Genomic DNA, 14,410 nt, shown 5'->3' with positions numbered 1-14,410 from the left:
GAAGACAGTGGCACTATCTTAGCTTTCTGCAACCTCCACCTCCTGGGTTCAAGTGATTCTCCAGCCTCAGCCTCCTGAGTAGCTGAGATTACAGATGCCCGCCATCATGCCTGGCTGATGTTTGTGTTTTTCATAGAGACAGGGTTTCACTGTGTTGTCCAGTCTGGTCTTGAACTCCTGACCTCAAGTGATCTGTCTGCCTTGGCCTCCCAAAGGGCACTGCCCGGCCTAAAATTACACTTTGGTATGCAGACATAAACGAATCTTCATACAATAGCTCCCCACTTTTCCCACTCCGTTACCCTTTATGGAAGTCACTAACACCAAGTTCTTGTATATCGTTTCTGATTTTTAATTTGCATAAACATGTAATCCCAGCACTTCGGGAGGCCGATGTGAGCAGATCACTTGAAGTCAGGAGTTCAAGACCAGCCTGGCCAACATGGTGAAACGTCGTTTCTACTAAAAAAATATAAAAATTAACCGGGTGTGGTGGCGCATGCCTATAGTCCTAGCTACTTGGGAGGCTGGGGCACAAGAATTGCTTCAACCCAAGAGGCAGAGGCTGCAATGAGCCGAGATCCTGCCACTACACTCCACCCTGGGCAACAGAGTGGAGACTCCGTCTCAAAAACAGTAATTATTATTATTTCCATAAGCATAATGTACTCTTTATAAAAATATTTTACGTAAGTAATAGCAAATTTCAACACACTGCTATTTTTGTTTATGCATACATCTTGCAGATTAGACCATATTGGTACATATATAGCTGCCTCATTTATTTTGAACAACTCCTTAGGATTCCATCATCTGTGTGTTTCATAATTTAACACGGTCAGTTTTTTTTTGAGACGGAGTCTCACTCCGTTGCCCAGGCTGGAGTGTAGTGGCACAATCTCGGCTCACCATAACCTCTGTCTCCCGGGTTCAAGTAATTCTTCTGCCTCAACCTCCCAAGTAGCTGGGATTAGGTACAGCCACCATGCCCAGCTAATTTTTGTATTTTTTAGTAAAGATGGGTTTCACTATGTTGACCAGGCTGGTCGTGAACTCCTGACCTTGTGATCTACCTGCCTCAGCCTCCCAAAGTCCTGAGATTACAGGTGTAAGCCACCACGCCCAGCCTTTTTTTTTTTTTTTTTTGAGATAGAGTCTTGATCTGTTGCCCAGGCTGGAGTGCAGTGGTATGATTTTGGCTCACTGCAACCTCTGCCTCCTGAGTTCAAGAGATTCTCCTGCCTCAGCCTTCCAAGCAGCTGGAATTACAGGCACTCACCACCATGTCCAGCTAATTTTTGTATTTTTAGTAGCAACAGGATTTTGCCATGTTGGCCTGGCTGGTCTCGAATTTCTGACCTCAAGTGATCTGCCTGCCTTGGCCTCTCAGAGCTGGGATTACAGGTTTGAGCCACCATTCCCGGACTTTCTATCATTTTTTCTTCTTTCTTTTTTTTTGAGATGGAGTCTCGCTCTTATCACCTAGGCTGGAATGCAGTGGCATGATCTTGGATCACTGCAACCTCCATCTCCTGGGTTCAGTCGATTCTCCTGCCTCAGCGTCCCAGTTAGCTAGGATTACAGGTGCCCACTACCACGCCCAGCTAAATTTTTGTATTTTTAGTAGAGACGGGGTTTCATCACGTTGGGTGGGCTGGTCTCGAATCCCTGACCTCAGGTGATCCACCTACCTTGGCCTCCCAAAGTTTTGGTATTATAGGCATGAGCCACCGCACCCAGCCTATTTTTTGTTCTTTCAAACAAACACGTAATACATATTTCCCTTGCACATAAATTATTTTGTACATGTGTAATATATCTTTAAGATAAATTCCTAGAAGTGGAAATGCTAGATAAAAATGTAAATTTTTAAAAACTTTCTATTGTGACTAAATGTGCACATATAAAAAATTCACAGAATTTTATAATGAACCCCAGAGGCCTCATCACCAGCTTCCAGAATTATCAACTCGCGCCCAATCTTGCTTTGTCTGTATTCCCTCCCACTTCTCTCATCTCCGTGTCATTTTTGAAGTGAACACCAGATATATGATTTCATCCATAAACATTTCATCTATATCATTTCATACATATCTCTAAAACACATCACAACTTTAGAAAAGAATTTGACTCCTAAAAAGAAAAAATGGGCCAGGCACAGTGGCCCAGTACTTTGGGAGGCTGAGGCGGGCAGATCACCTGAGATCAGGAGTTCGAGACCAGCCTGGCCAACTTGGTGAATCTCTCTACTAAAAATACAAAAATTAGCTGGGCATGGTGGCAGGTGCCTGTAATCCCAGCTACTTGGGAGGCTGAGGCAGGAGAATCACTTGAACTTGGGAGGTGGAGGCTGCAGTGAGCCGAGATGTTGCAGTGAGCCAAGATCGTACCACTGCACTCCAGCCTGGGCTACAGAGCAAGACTCTATCTCAAAAAAAAAAAAAAAAAAAAAAAAAAAAAGAAGGCCGGGCGCAGTGGCTCAAGCCTGTAATCCCAGCACTTTGGGAGGCCGAGGCGGGTGGATCACGAGGTCAAGAGATTGAGACCATCCTGGTCAACATGGTGAAACCTGGTCTCTACTAAAAATACAAAAAATTAGCTGGGCATAGTGGCGCGTGCCTGTAGTCCCAGCTACTCAGGAGGCTGAGACAGGAGAATTGCCTGAACCCACGAGACAGAGCTTGAGGTGAGCCGAGATCGCGCCATTGCACTCCAGCCTGGATAACAAGAGCGAAACTCCGTCTCAAAAAGAAAAAAGAAAAGAAATGACATTACCACCTTAATGCCATTATATGTATGATAGTGTTCAAATTCCTGTTTGTTTCATAAATGTCAGTTTTAGAAAAAATTACCAGGATCCAAATAATGTCCACACATTGCAGTTGGTGTCTCTTATTTCTCAACCTATTATTCACAGTCTATTCTCCCTTACTGTTTTTTTTTTCTTGCAACTTACTGTTTTTTGAAGAAATTAGGTAATTTGCCTCATAGATCTTCTCTGAATCTGGTTTCTGCTGGATGCATCTGCATGGTGTAGTTTAACATGCTCCTCTATCCCTAGTATTTCCTGTAAAATGGTAGTTGAGATTTAGAGGACTGATCAGATTAAGGTGTTTTTTTGTTAAGGTTATTTATAAGTGGTTAATAATAGGAGCTGTAATAGCTAAGTGTTGCTCTTTTTGTGATGTTGGCAACCATTGATGTTTAATTGATAAATCTGTTCATTAGAGGTTACAAAATGGTGATATCTTATTATTCATTCTTTCCTTATTAGCTAGAATTTCCTTATTTTCTTCATACAAAGAAAAACTTTCCAGCCTGGTGTGGTGGTTCACACCTGTAGTCCCAGCACTTTGGAAGGCTGAGGCAGGTGGATCACTTGAGGTCAGGAGTTCGAGACTAGCTGACCAATATAGTGAAACCCCCATCTCTACTAAAAATACAAAATTAGCTGGGTGTGGAGGCTGAGGCAGGAGAATCGCTTGAACCCGGGAGGCAGAGGTTACAGTGAGCCAAGATTGCACCATTGCACTCTAGCCTGGGCAACAGGAGTGAAACTCCGTCTAAAAACAAAACAAAACCTTTCCTTCAGCTATTATTTAGTTACCTAATGATGCAGTAAAGAAATGCAGGATAAATGCTTCTTTCTCTTTACTGGTTTTCAAACTAATGAGTTGAGGCCAGGTGCAGTGCCTCACACCTGTAACCCCAGTACTTTGGTAAGCCAAGGCAGGCAGATCACTTAAGGTCAGGAGTTCAAGACCAGCCTGGCCAACATGGTGAAACCCCATCTCTATTAAAAATGTAAAAATTAGCCAGGCATGGTGGTACATGCCTATAATCCCAGCTACTCAGGAGGCTGAGGCAGGAGAATTGCCTGAACCCGGGAGGCGGAGGTTGCAGTGAGCTGGAGGTTGCACCACTGCACTGCAGCCTGGGTGACAAGAGCGAAATTCTGTCTCAAAAATAATAACAAAACAATAATAATGAGCTGGTTCCCCCAGCAGTCTGCCATGGTAGCTGATGAATTTAGATGCAGGAGTGTGTGTGTGTTTCATGTTTAATGTGTTTCAATCCATTTAAGTTGCACCCTCAGTGATGCTTAAATGCTTCCATGTTGGGTGTGGAAGAGTCTTCCAATTGGCTCCTGTGTTCTTTTGCTATGGCCCAGTCGTCTCTGATCATTTGCCCGCTGTCTCCCACCCCGAGATGTTGCAAGCTTATCTTGCTGACTTCCTGTCTCTCAACTTTAAGTCGCCATTTTCCAAGGAGCCCTCTTCTTTCCTTTTGGTACTTTGGTACTTTCCCAGATGGTATTTGGAAACCACAATCAGGTTGTTAGGAGCGCTTCCTGCTCCTAATTGGCCATTTTTAAGAAGTGTATACATTTTAAGCCATTCTATAGACATTGCTCAAGTGCCTTCAGGAAGATTATGCACCTGTACATCTACCTACAGTAGAAGAGACCCCAAAGCCACGCTCATCTGATCCTGAAGAATCATTTATTTTGAACATAGACCATTGACAAGGTGAAAAATGGCAAAGTCTCTCTTGTTTACATTTGCGTTCCTTCAATAGTGATTAAATTACCATTTGTTCACATATTTGTTGACCATTGGAATTGCTTTTAGCACAGTGCCTAAAACATAGTAGGTGCTCAATAAATATTTGGTAATTGAATAAATTACTTGTACATTCATATCTTTGTTCATTTAATATAGGGAGGGGTCATATTTTTCTTATATAGAGCTATTTTTGAAAGGATTAAATGTGTATAAAGTTCCTAGCCTGATGCATGCATTGCCATTTATATCTGATTGGATGGCACTTTTTTTTTTCTGCTTTAAGAGAGAAGGGGACTAGTGCAGTGACTCACTCATGTAAGTCCAGCACTTCGGGAGGCCAAGGTGGGCAGATCACCTGAGGTCAGGAGTTCAAGACCAGCCCGGCCAGCACGGTGAAACCCTGTCTCTACTAAAAATACAAAAACTTAGCCAGGCGTGGTGGCATGTGCCTGTAATCTTACTTGGGAGGCTGAGGCAGGAGAATCACTTGAACCTGAGAGGTGAAGGTTGCAGTGAGCCAAGATCGCGCCACTGCACTTCAGCCTGAGTGACAGAGCGAGATACTGTCTAAAAAAAAAAAAAAAGAAAGAGAAAAGATTAAGGAGGCCAGGTGTAGTGTTTCACTCCTGTAATCCCACACTTTGGGAGGGGGGCAGTGGGAGGATCACTTGAGGCCAGGAGTTAAGATTAACCTGGGCAACACAGCAAGACACTATCTCTAAAAAAATTATTAAATTAGTCAGGTGTAGTGGCACGCCTGTAATCCCAGCTACTCAGGAGGCTGGGGAGGGAGGATCACTTGAGCCCAGGAGTTCAAAGCTGCAGTGATCTATGATCCTGCCTCTTGCACTCCAACCTGGACAACAGAGCGAGACCCTGTCTCCAAAAAAAAAAGAGAAAGAAGGATAAGGAATTTGGCCAGGCATGATGGCTCACGCCTGTAATCCCAGCACTTTGGGAGGCTGAGGCAGGTGGATAGCTTGACCCCAAGAGTTCAAGACCAGCGTGGGCAATACAGCAAAACCCTGTCTCTACCAAAAAATACAATTAGCCAGACGTGCTGGTATGCATCTGTAGTCCCAGCTACTCAGGAGGCTAAGGTGAAGGATTGCTTGAACCCAGAACCCACCACTGCACTCCAGCCTGTGCAACAGACCAAGACGCTGTCTCAAAATAATAATAATAATAATAATGTGTATATGCAGCTCTGCTTCTGCAAGAAGGGCCTAGGCTCGCCACCTCTTGAGAAGAGAATGGCCACCTCCTGGGTGTCACTTTTTCATGCTGGGGGTAACCTGTGTTTGCAGAAGGCTGGGTTTAAGAGTACCTTCCTGTCTTCCATACACTCCATTGAGGTCAGAGCCAGGGACTTGTATGAAATTCTTTTGGATGCACAGATCACTGGAACTTGAATCTATGTTTACACTTTTGTGCAGAAAACATCAGAACAGCTTCCAATTCTGGAAGGGACATTGTTGGTTCAGTGAAGCCAGGACTTTCTGCTTTGATCATTCAAGCTGAGCAGTAGGCTGAGATTGTTCCAGGACTCTGAGAGGTGGCCAAAGACTCAGTCCCCTAAAATCACTGGAACAGGACCCCAGTGGTCCTGAAGGCAACTGTAGACCTGTGCTTAATGCCAGAATGGAAGAGCCAGGCTCTGTTCCTTGAGGTAAGGGAGAGCTTCAAGAAGTCACATTTGGGCCAGATGCAGTGGCTCACACCAGTAATCCCAGCACTCTGGGAGGCTGAGGCAGGCAGATCACCTGAGGTCAGGAGTTGGAGACCAGCCAGCCAACATGGTGTAACCCTGTCTCTACTAAAAATACACAAATTAGCCAGGCCCATGCACACCTGTAATTCCAGCTACTCAGGAGGCTGAGGCATGAGAATTCTTGACCCCAGGATGCAGAGGTTGCAGTGAGCCAAAACCACAACACTGTGCTCTAGCCTGGGTAACAGTGAGACTATTTAAAAGGAAGAAGAGGCCAGGCGTGGTGGCTCAAGCCTGTAATCCCAGCACTTTGGGAGGCTGAGGCGGGTGGATCATGAGGTCAAGAGATCGAGGCCATCCTGGTCAACATGGTGAAACACCATCTCTACTAAATATACAAAAATTAGCTGGGCATGGTGGCGCGCGCCTGTAGTCCCAGCTACTCGGGAGGCTGAGGCAGGAGAATTGCTTCAACTTGGGAAGTGGAGATTGCAGTGCTCTGAGATCACACCACTGCACTCCAGCATGGGTGACAGAGCAAGACTCCATCTCAAAAAAAAAAAAAAAAGTGATACAATTTGAAGTATTCATGGATCAAAGGATATGATGATGCCCTGGCTTTGATTTAAAAATCCATTGAGGGAGAAAAGTGGGTGGGGGTGTAGACGAGGCAAGTTTGTTGAGACTGGGTGATAGGAATGTGGAGTGGCGGGTTCATTATTCTACTTGCTGTGTTTCTGTGTGTTTGACATGTCCCATGATTACAAATTGAAATCTATTTCCTGAGCACCTACTGGGTGCCAGGCACTGTTCTAGCCACTGGAAATCAGTAGGGAACAATACTGAAAGACTCCATGTGTTCATGTAACTTAAATGCTGGTGGGATCATAACTAACCTTTTTTATATTTTATTTTTGAGACAGGGTCTCATGCTGTCACCCAGGCTGGAGTGCAGTGGTGCGATCATGGCTCACTGCAAACTTCTCTCAGGCTCAAGTGATTCTTCCACCTCAGCCTTTCCCAGTAGCTGGGAAAAATCCCAGTAAGTGGGAGAATCACTTGAGCCTGAGATAATGTTTTCTATTTTTATTTTTGTTGAGAAGGGATCGCACTACGTTCCCTAGCCTGGTCTCCAACCCCTGGGCTCAAGTGGTCCTCCTGCCTTAGCCTCCCAAAGTGCTGGGATTACAGGTGTGAGCCACTGCACCTGGCCAGAAAAAAATTACCCTTTTATTACTGGGAAAGGTTGAGCATGTTTTGGGGGTTGTTCTTGGTGGTGGTGGTGTGTGTGTATGTGTGTTATTTGTTTGCTTTTGTATAAACATGAACTTTTCCCAGGATACATAAGAAACAAATAACATAGAATGTTTCCCTTGGACGGAAAGGTAGACTCCCCAGAGAGAGGAAGACCCTGTTTATGCTCATAAATTTTAAACCATGTGACTTTATCATCTATTCAGCAACTGGGAGAATAAAAGCTAAAAATTTTGAAAAGCAAGTTCTAAAACATCAAGAATGGTTAGAGTATGGGAAGGTCCAGGTGGAAAGGGTGGTTATTTTTGTGCCTGCCACAAGATGGCAGCAGAGCAGCACCAAAGCCAAGTTCTGGACCCCCTAAGGCCACCGGTAGGCAGGCCCCCTCCACACCCACAACCTGCAGCTTCTGCGGGCTTCCCACCTGCTGTGTGACTGTGGTAAGGCTGAACCATCCACACATTCTCCACACACAGAAACTGGGGTAATAAATACATATTGTTACCAGGTGCAGTGGCTCATGCCTGTTATCCCAGCACTCTGGGAGGCTGAGGCGGGTGGATCACCTGAGGTCAGGAGTTCAAGACCAGCATGACCAACATGGTGAAACCCCATCTCAAAATAAATAAATGAATGAATAAATAAAATATATAGAGAGTGGGAGGGAGAGAGAGAAAGAGAGAGAGACAGAGACAAAGACAGAGAGAGAGACAGAGAGTTGTGAATTGCGTGTCCGGGTGCGGATGCCCCCATTACATGCCTGTAATCCCAGCACTTTGGGCTTTGGGAGGCTGAGGTCAGGAGTTCGAGACCAGCCTAGCCAATATGGCAAAATGCTGTTTTCACTAAAAAATACCAAAATTAGCCAGGCATAGTGGCACACACGCATAATCCCAGCTACTTGGGGGAGGCTGAGGCAGGAGAATTGCTTGAACCTGGGAGGTGGAGGTTGCAGTGAGCCGAGATCTCACCACTGCACTCCAGCCTGGGTGAGACTCTAAATCAATCACACAGAATTTACACAAATGGACCTCAGTATAGGGATCTTATTTGGATCTTGATATAAACAAGTATTTTAAAATTTATGACTCTTTTTTTCAAGACAAGGTCTCACTCCAGCCTGGGCAACAGAGTAAAACTGTGTCTCAAAAAAAAAAAAAAAAAAAAAAGAGTCCTTATATTTTAAAAATACATATTCAATTCAAAAAATTGAATATCTGTTTCTAAAATATATATTCAGTTCACTGCAACCCCCGCCTCCCTGGTTCCAGCGATTCTCTTGCCTCAGCCTCCCGAATAGCTGGGATTACAGGCACGCGCCACCACACCCAGCTAATTTTTGTATTTTTAGTAGAGACGGGGTTTCACCACGTTGACCAGATGGTCTCGATCTCTTGACCTCGTGATCCACCCACCTCTGCCTCCCAAAGTGCTGGGATTACAGGCGTGAGCCACCGCGCCCGGTCCGAATATGCATATTTAAAATATATATTCAGCTCACTGCAACCCCTGCCTCCCCGGTTCCAGCGATTCTCTTGCCTCAGCCTCCTGAATAGCTGGGATTACAGGCATGCGCCACCATGCCCAGCTAATATTTTTGTATTTTTAGTAGAGATGGGGTTTCATCACATTGGCCAGGCTGGTTTTGAATTCCTCATCTCAAATGATCCACCTGCCTCTGCTTCCCAAAGTGCTGGGATTACAGGCGTGGGCCACCACACCTGGCAATTCTGTGTTCTTTAAACCACAAACGTTGGTGCTTTTTTATTCTATCAGCTAAGTCCTTATGGAAACGATACAGAGCAGCAGAGATGACATCCCCCAGCGGGCCCTTTATACTGAGTTTGAGCTCATTTGTCCCACAAGTTAAAACCATTCCTAAATGAGGCCTGTGCTATACCAGCAGCAGCTTTTGTTTTGTTTTGTTTAGAGACAGGGTCGTGCTCTGCTGTCCAGGCTGGGATTACAGGCATAAGCCTCTGTGCCAGCTACTTCATCACTTTTGGCATGGAGATACTGTTTCAGACTTCCTGGCACCTTGGAGCTTAATCCAGGAACCTTGTCCAGGCTGTAACCGAAGTCTTTGTGTTGAGATAAGAGAAATTTTATTACTCCCTTAGGTCGGAACAATTAGCTAGATAATGATTACAGCTCTATGCACAGAGACCAGAGAAGAGACGGGTGCAGTGAGACAGAAGGGAGATGATGGTTGGCAGGACTGGGGGAAGGTGCTGGAGAGAGGAGAAGTGGGTGGAATGAGACTCAGGATTCCCTCCCAGGAATTGGGACTGAAGTTCCAGGCAGTTGCCATGCCAAGTTCTATCCATGAGTGGCAAACTCAAATGCCTACAAGGACCAGGCAAGAATTAGGAATAAGTGAAATAGATGGAAGACAATAAGGGTTGGTGGGGACTTTGGCGAAGTAGAAATGCATGTCCCTATGTCAATTAGCTTTTGTTTTATTAAAAACACCAAAGGCCAGGCGAGGTGGCTCACCCTGTAATCCCCAGCACTTTGGGAGGCTGAGGTGGGCGGATCACTGGAGGCCAGGAGTTTGAGACCAGCCTGGCCAACATAGTGAAACCCCGTCTCTATTAAAAATACAAAAAGTAAAGGCTAGGCGCGGTAGCTCAAGCCTGTAATCCCAGCATTTTGGGAGGCCGAGGCGGGTGGATCACAAGGTCAAGAGATCGAGACCATCCTGGTCAACATGGTGAAACCCCGTCTCTACTAAAAATACAAAAAATTAGCTGGGCATGGTGGCGCGCGCCTGTAATCCCAGCTACTCAGGAGGCTGAGGCAGGAGAATTGCCTGAACCCAGGAGGCAGAGGTTTCAGTGAGCCGAGATTGTGCCATTGCACTCCAGCCTGGGTAACAAGAGCGAAACTCCGGCTCAAAAAAAAAAAATATATATATATATAAAAAGTAGCTGGGCATGGTGGTGCATGCCTGTAATCCCAGCTGCTCAGGAGGCTGAAGCAGAATTGCTTGAACCTGGGAGGCAGAGGTTGCAGTGAGCCGAGATTGTGCCACTGCACTCCAGCCTGGGCAACAGAGTGAGACTCCATCTCAACAACAAAAAAGAAAACTTGCTGGTCAGGTGTGGTGGCTCACGCCTATAATCCCAGCACTTTGGGAGGCCGAGGCGCGTGGATCACGAGGTCAAGAGATCGAGACCATCCTGGTCAACAAGGTGAAACCCCATCTCTACTAAAAATTCAAAAAATTAGCTGGGCATGGTGGTGTGCGCCTGTAGTCCCAACTACTCGGGAGGCTGAGGCAGGAGAATTGCTTGAACCCAGGAGGCGGAGGTTGCAGTGAGCCGAGATCACACCATTGCACTCCAGCCTGGGTAAGAAGAGTGAAACTCCATCTCAAAAAAAAAAACAAAAAAAACCCTAACATTAAATTTACAAGGATAGTTTGAAAGTGTTAAGGGAATTTAATAGTTATAAAAGCCCTCTTTAAAAGAGATTGTGGCCAGACACGGTGGCTCAGGCCTGTGATTCCAGCACTTTGGAAGGGCGAGGCAGACGGATCACTTGAGGTCACGAGTTTGAGACCAGCCTGGCCAACACGGTGTAACCATCTGTACTAAAAACTACAGAAGTTATCCGGGTATGGTGGCGGATGCCTGTAATCCCAGCTACTTGGGAGGCCTAGTCACAAGAATCATCTAAACCCAGGAGGTAGAGGTTGCAGTGAGCCAAGATGGCACCACTACACAACAACCTGGGTGACAGAGCAAGACTCTATCTAAAAAATAAATAAATAAATAAATAAGATTGTTAAAATCCTTCAGAAGCTGGGTGAAGCAGTTCACACCTCTAATTCCAGCATTTTGGGAGGGAGAGGTGGGAGCATTACTTGGAGGAGTTGGAGACCAGCCTGGACAACACAGCAAGAGGCTGCCTCAAAAACAGACAGACAGACAGACAAACAGACAGTCACTGTCTATTGGCTGGGTGAGATGGGTCATGCCTGCAATCCCAGAAGGTTGAGAGGTTGAGGCTGGCAGATTGCTTGTGCTCAGAAGTTCAAGATAGCCTGGGCAACATGGTGAAATCCAGCCTCTACAAAAAATACAAAACTTAGTCAGGCATGGTGGTGCTCCCCTACAGTCCCAGCCACTCAGGAGGCTGGGGCGGGAGGATCGCTGAACCCAGAAGATCAAGGCTGCAGTGAGCTATGACTGCACCACTGCACTCCAGCCTGTGGGACAGCGAAACCCTGTCTAAAAAGAAAAAAGAAAAAGAAAACCTTTTAGACTAGGCCAGGATCTTCCCTAGTTGCTAAAACCATGAGGACAACTGTGCTGCCCCCGCTGCCTGCGAGAATTAGAGAGCTAAAAGAGATACGATGTGTTTCTCAGGGTAAGTAGCAGATATAAGACCGTTTTACCCCCAAAGACTTCGGCTTGTGTTTCCTAAAAATGAGGACATTTAATGTCTCTACAGATCTCTGAGGAAGGGCCTGCGTTAGCCCTCACATTACGGAGACAGAAACAGGCTCAGAGGTGCAATCTCTGGCTCTGTAGACAGAACAGGGAGTTTGAACTAGGGTTTAGTTAGTTAGGCCTTTCCTGGCTCTCCCATACCATCGGGCAGGGAGAGACCCGGGAAAGAGTTGCACTTGCCCCCGGCGAAATCTCCAAAAATCTGCAAAAACGTATTCCCTGGTACCGCTTTCCGCTCTGCTGTGACCAGCCAAAATTCCGAGACCGAAATGGAAGTGTGCTGCGGCCCGGGCGCGGGGCTGGGAACCGCCTCCTCCTTGGTGGACGAATCCGAGGAGCGGGGCTTCCCCCAAAAACGCCCCAGCCCCAGCCCCAGCCCCACGTCCCCAGCTGACAGGGTGCGCACAGGGGGCGGGGCCTGGGGTTCCTGGACTAGGGAGGGCCGCGCGTGTCCTTGGGCGGAGAGGGGAGGTGACTGCGGCCGAAGAGGACAACAACGCAGAATGCTGGCCCCGCGGGTGAGGCCCCCATGGGCTGGGCCGGAACCCCCCACTCAGACAGAAGCCCTCGCCCTAGTACAGGACTCTCCAAGCACCCCTGCATCCCGGGCCTTGGAACGTGAGCCCCACTTCAGGGCCTGGGACTCCCTGCTAAAGTTTTGAGTCCCCTCCCCCACAATCCACGCTTCGGAGACAGCTGCGGACCCCCAGCCTGGCCCAAAGCCCTGGGTTTGAACTTAACATCCCGAGGTGTTAACACTGGAAATATAACACCCTGCCCTCACCCGGGGCTTCTCAGGCAGCCCCGATGCTCCCGGGGACCTCCATTCTGGTCCCCACGCTTCTGGGATCTGGTTTTCTCCCTTTAATCCAGGAAACCCTCCCCGCAAAACCATCTCAGGACTTAGACCCCCCAGAACAAAGTCCCTCTGGGTCTTCTCCCTTCCAGGCCCCTCTAGGCAGCCGGGTCCACCTCTAAGCCAGACTCCAGGGCGAGTCCTCTCCTCACCCAGGCTGGCAGTTCGCGTCTCGCCTTTGGGACGCTTGCTACTGTCCCCACGTCCAGGCCTCAAGAGAGCAGGATTCCCCTTCAGGACATCCCTCCAGGTGCCTCCAATACCCGACCACCTCCCACCCCGCAGGTCTCCCAGGCGCTGATCCGCTCCTTCAGCTCCACAGCCCGGAACCGCTTCAAGAATCGAGTGCCTGAGAAACAGAAGCTCTTTCAGGTGGGCAGGGCGGGGGAGGACCCGGGGCGCCCGCCGGGAGCGCGCCGAGCCGGGGCAGGCCGGGCGCGCTGTAAGGAGCAGCCGGCACCCCTTTCTCATCAGACACCCCCACATCCAGGAGGAAAATGACATCCCGTTGTACCTGAAGGGCGGCGTCGTTGACAACATCCTGTACCGAGTGACCATGGGGCTGTGTCTGGGCGGTAAGTACAGGGCACGGCCCGGCCCGAGGGGCGGGAGAGGCGGGGCTGGACCCAGGGGAGGAGGCGGCTGACTTCCGGGCAGGACCTACCAGTATCTGGGCTGGGGGTTGGCGTTTAGGAAGAGGGTGGAGTACTCGGCTGGAGTCGGGCCTGTAGGGAGGGGGCTACCTAGGACTTGGGCTTGCGTCCCAGGAGGGGAGCTGGGCTAGTGGCGGCGAGACTGAGGCCTAGGGAGGAGTTGGGGAGGAAGCTCCCAGCCTGGTCTAGATCAGCGCTAGGGAGCTTTGCACTAGGGAGTCCAGTTTGGGAAGGGAGCTGGAGCCCAAACTAGAGCTGGGATCCAGACTAGGAACTGGGGAGGCTGAAGAAGGCCGTAAAAGCCCGGGATGTTCAGGGAGGTGATTAGGTCTCATTCTGTCTCCCCTACTTCTGCTTTCCAGGCACTGCCTACGGCTTGTACTGCCTTGGCTGGGCCTCCTTCCCCCGCAATAAATGAGACCAAGAAGCCTGGGGGGCTGAGGAACTTCAAGAAGCCTGAGGGGGTCTGAGGAACTTGGACAAGTGTCAATAAACGCCGACCTCTCTGTATGTGTGTGTGTGTGTGTGTGTGTGTGCACCCGTCCCCGCCAAACCCATCCTCCCACCAACCAGGGATCTCTGCCCTGTGGACAGCCCACTACCCCCAGCCCTTGGTGCCTCACGCTCAACCAGGGCTACTCCTAAGATGTTGCCACCTCTTGGCCCTCTGCTGAGTACCCCAAACAGCACCCATAGGCTGCCCCTCAGGACCCAGGGACATGGGGTGGTGTCCTCAAGTGAGAAGGAAGACGCTGAGCATGGCTGATGATACAACAGAGGCAGAGGCCAAGTGTGGATGGAGAAGCTGCAAGAGGGGAAATGTGGCCTTGGGGAACAGAGCCAGGGGTAGCACCGAGACCTCCCTCCAGCCCAGACTCTGGAAGCAGAAGCAGAGATCACCCAAGCTTCTGAGT

At 48.3% G+C, this 14,410-nt stretch overlaps 1 protein-coding gene and 1 long non-coding RNA gene across 2 annotated transcripts; one reads left to right on the top strand and one right to left on the bottom strand.

Moving 5' to 3' along the window:
- Positions 1-328: 328 nt before the first annotated feature.
- On the bottom strand, positions 329-3,070 carry LOC144580736 (uncharacterized). The gene is made up of 2 exons (XR_013530793.1): positions 2,957-3,070; positions 329-462 (listed from the first exon to the last, which is right to left on the bottom strand). It is a non-coding gene; the product is annotated as an uncharacterized LOC144580736 (long non-coding RNA).
- Positions 3,071-12,229: 9,159 nt separating this feature from the next.
- COX7A1 (cytochrome c oxidase subunit 7A1) lies at positions 12,230-14,006 on the top strand. Its single transcript, XM_002762060.5, has 4 exons — positions 12,230-12,505; positions 13,129-13,215; positions 13,334-13,418; positions 13,859-14,006. The coding sequence occupies exons 1-4, from the start codon at positions 12,257-12,259 to the stop codon at positions 13,912-13,914; spliced, it is 477 nt and encodes a 158-aa protein (XP_002762106.3). The 5' UTR covers positions 12,230-12,256; the 3' UTR covers positions 13,915-14,006.
- Positions 14,007-14,410: the final 404 nt, after the last annotated feature.

The sequence above is a fragment of the Callithrix jacchus genome, chromosome 22, assembly GCF_049354715.1.
Source record: "Callithrix jacchus isolate 240 chromosome 22, calJac240_pri, whole genome shotgun sequence".
NCBI classification, from domain to species: Eukaryota; Metazoa; Chordata; class Mammalia; order Primates; family Cebidae; genus Callithrix; species Callithrix jacchus.
The sequence above is the reverse complement of the archived record's forward strand: the minus strand, read 5'-3'. Positions and strand labels throughout refer to the sequence as shown.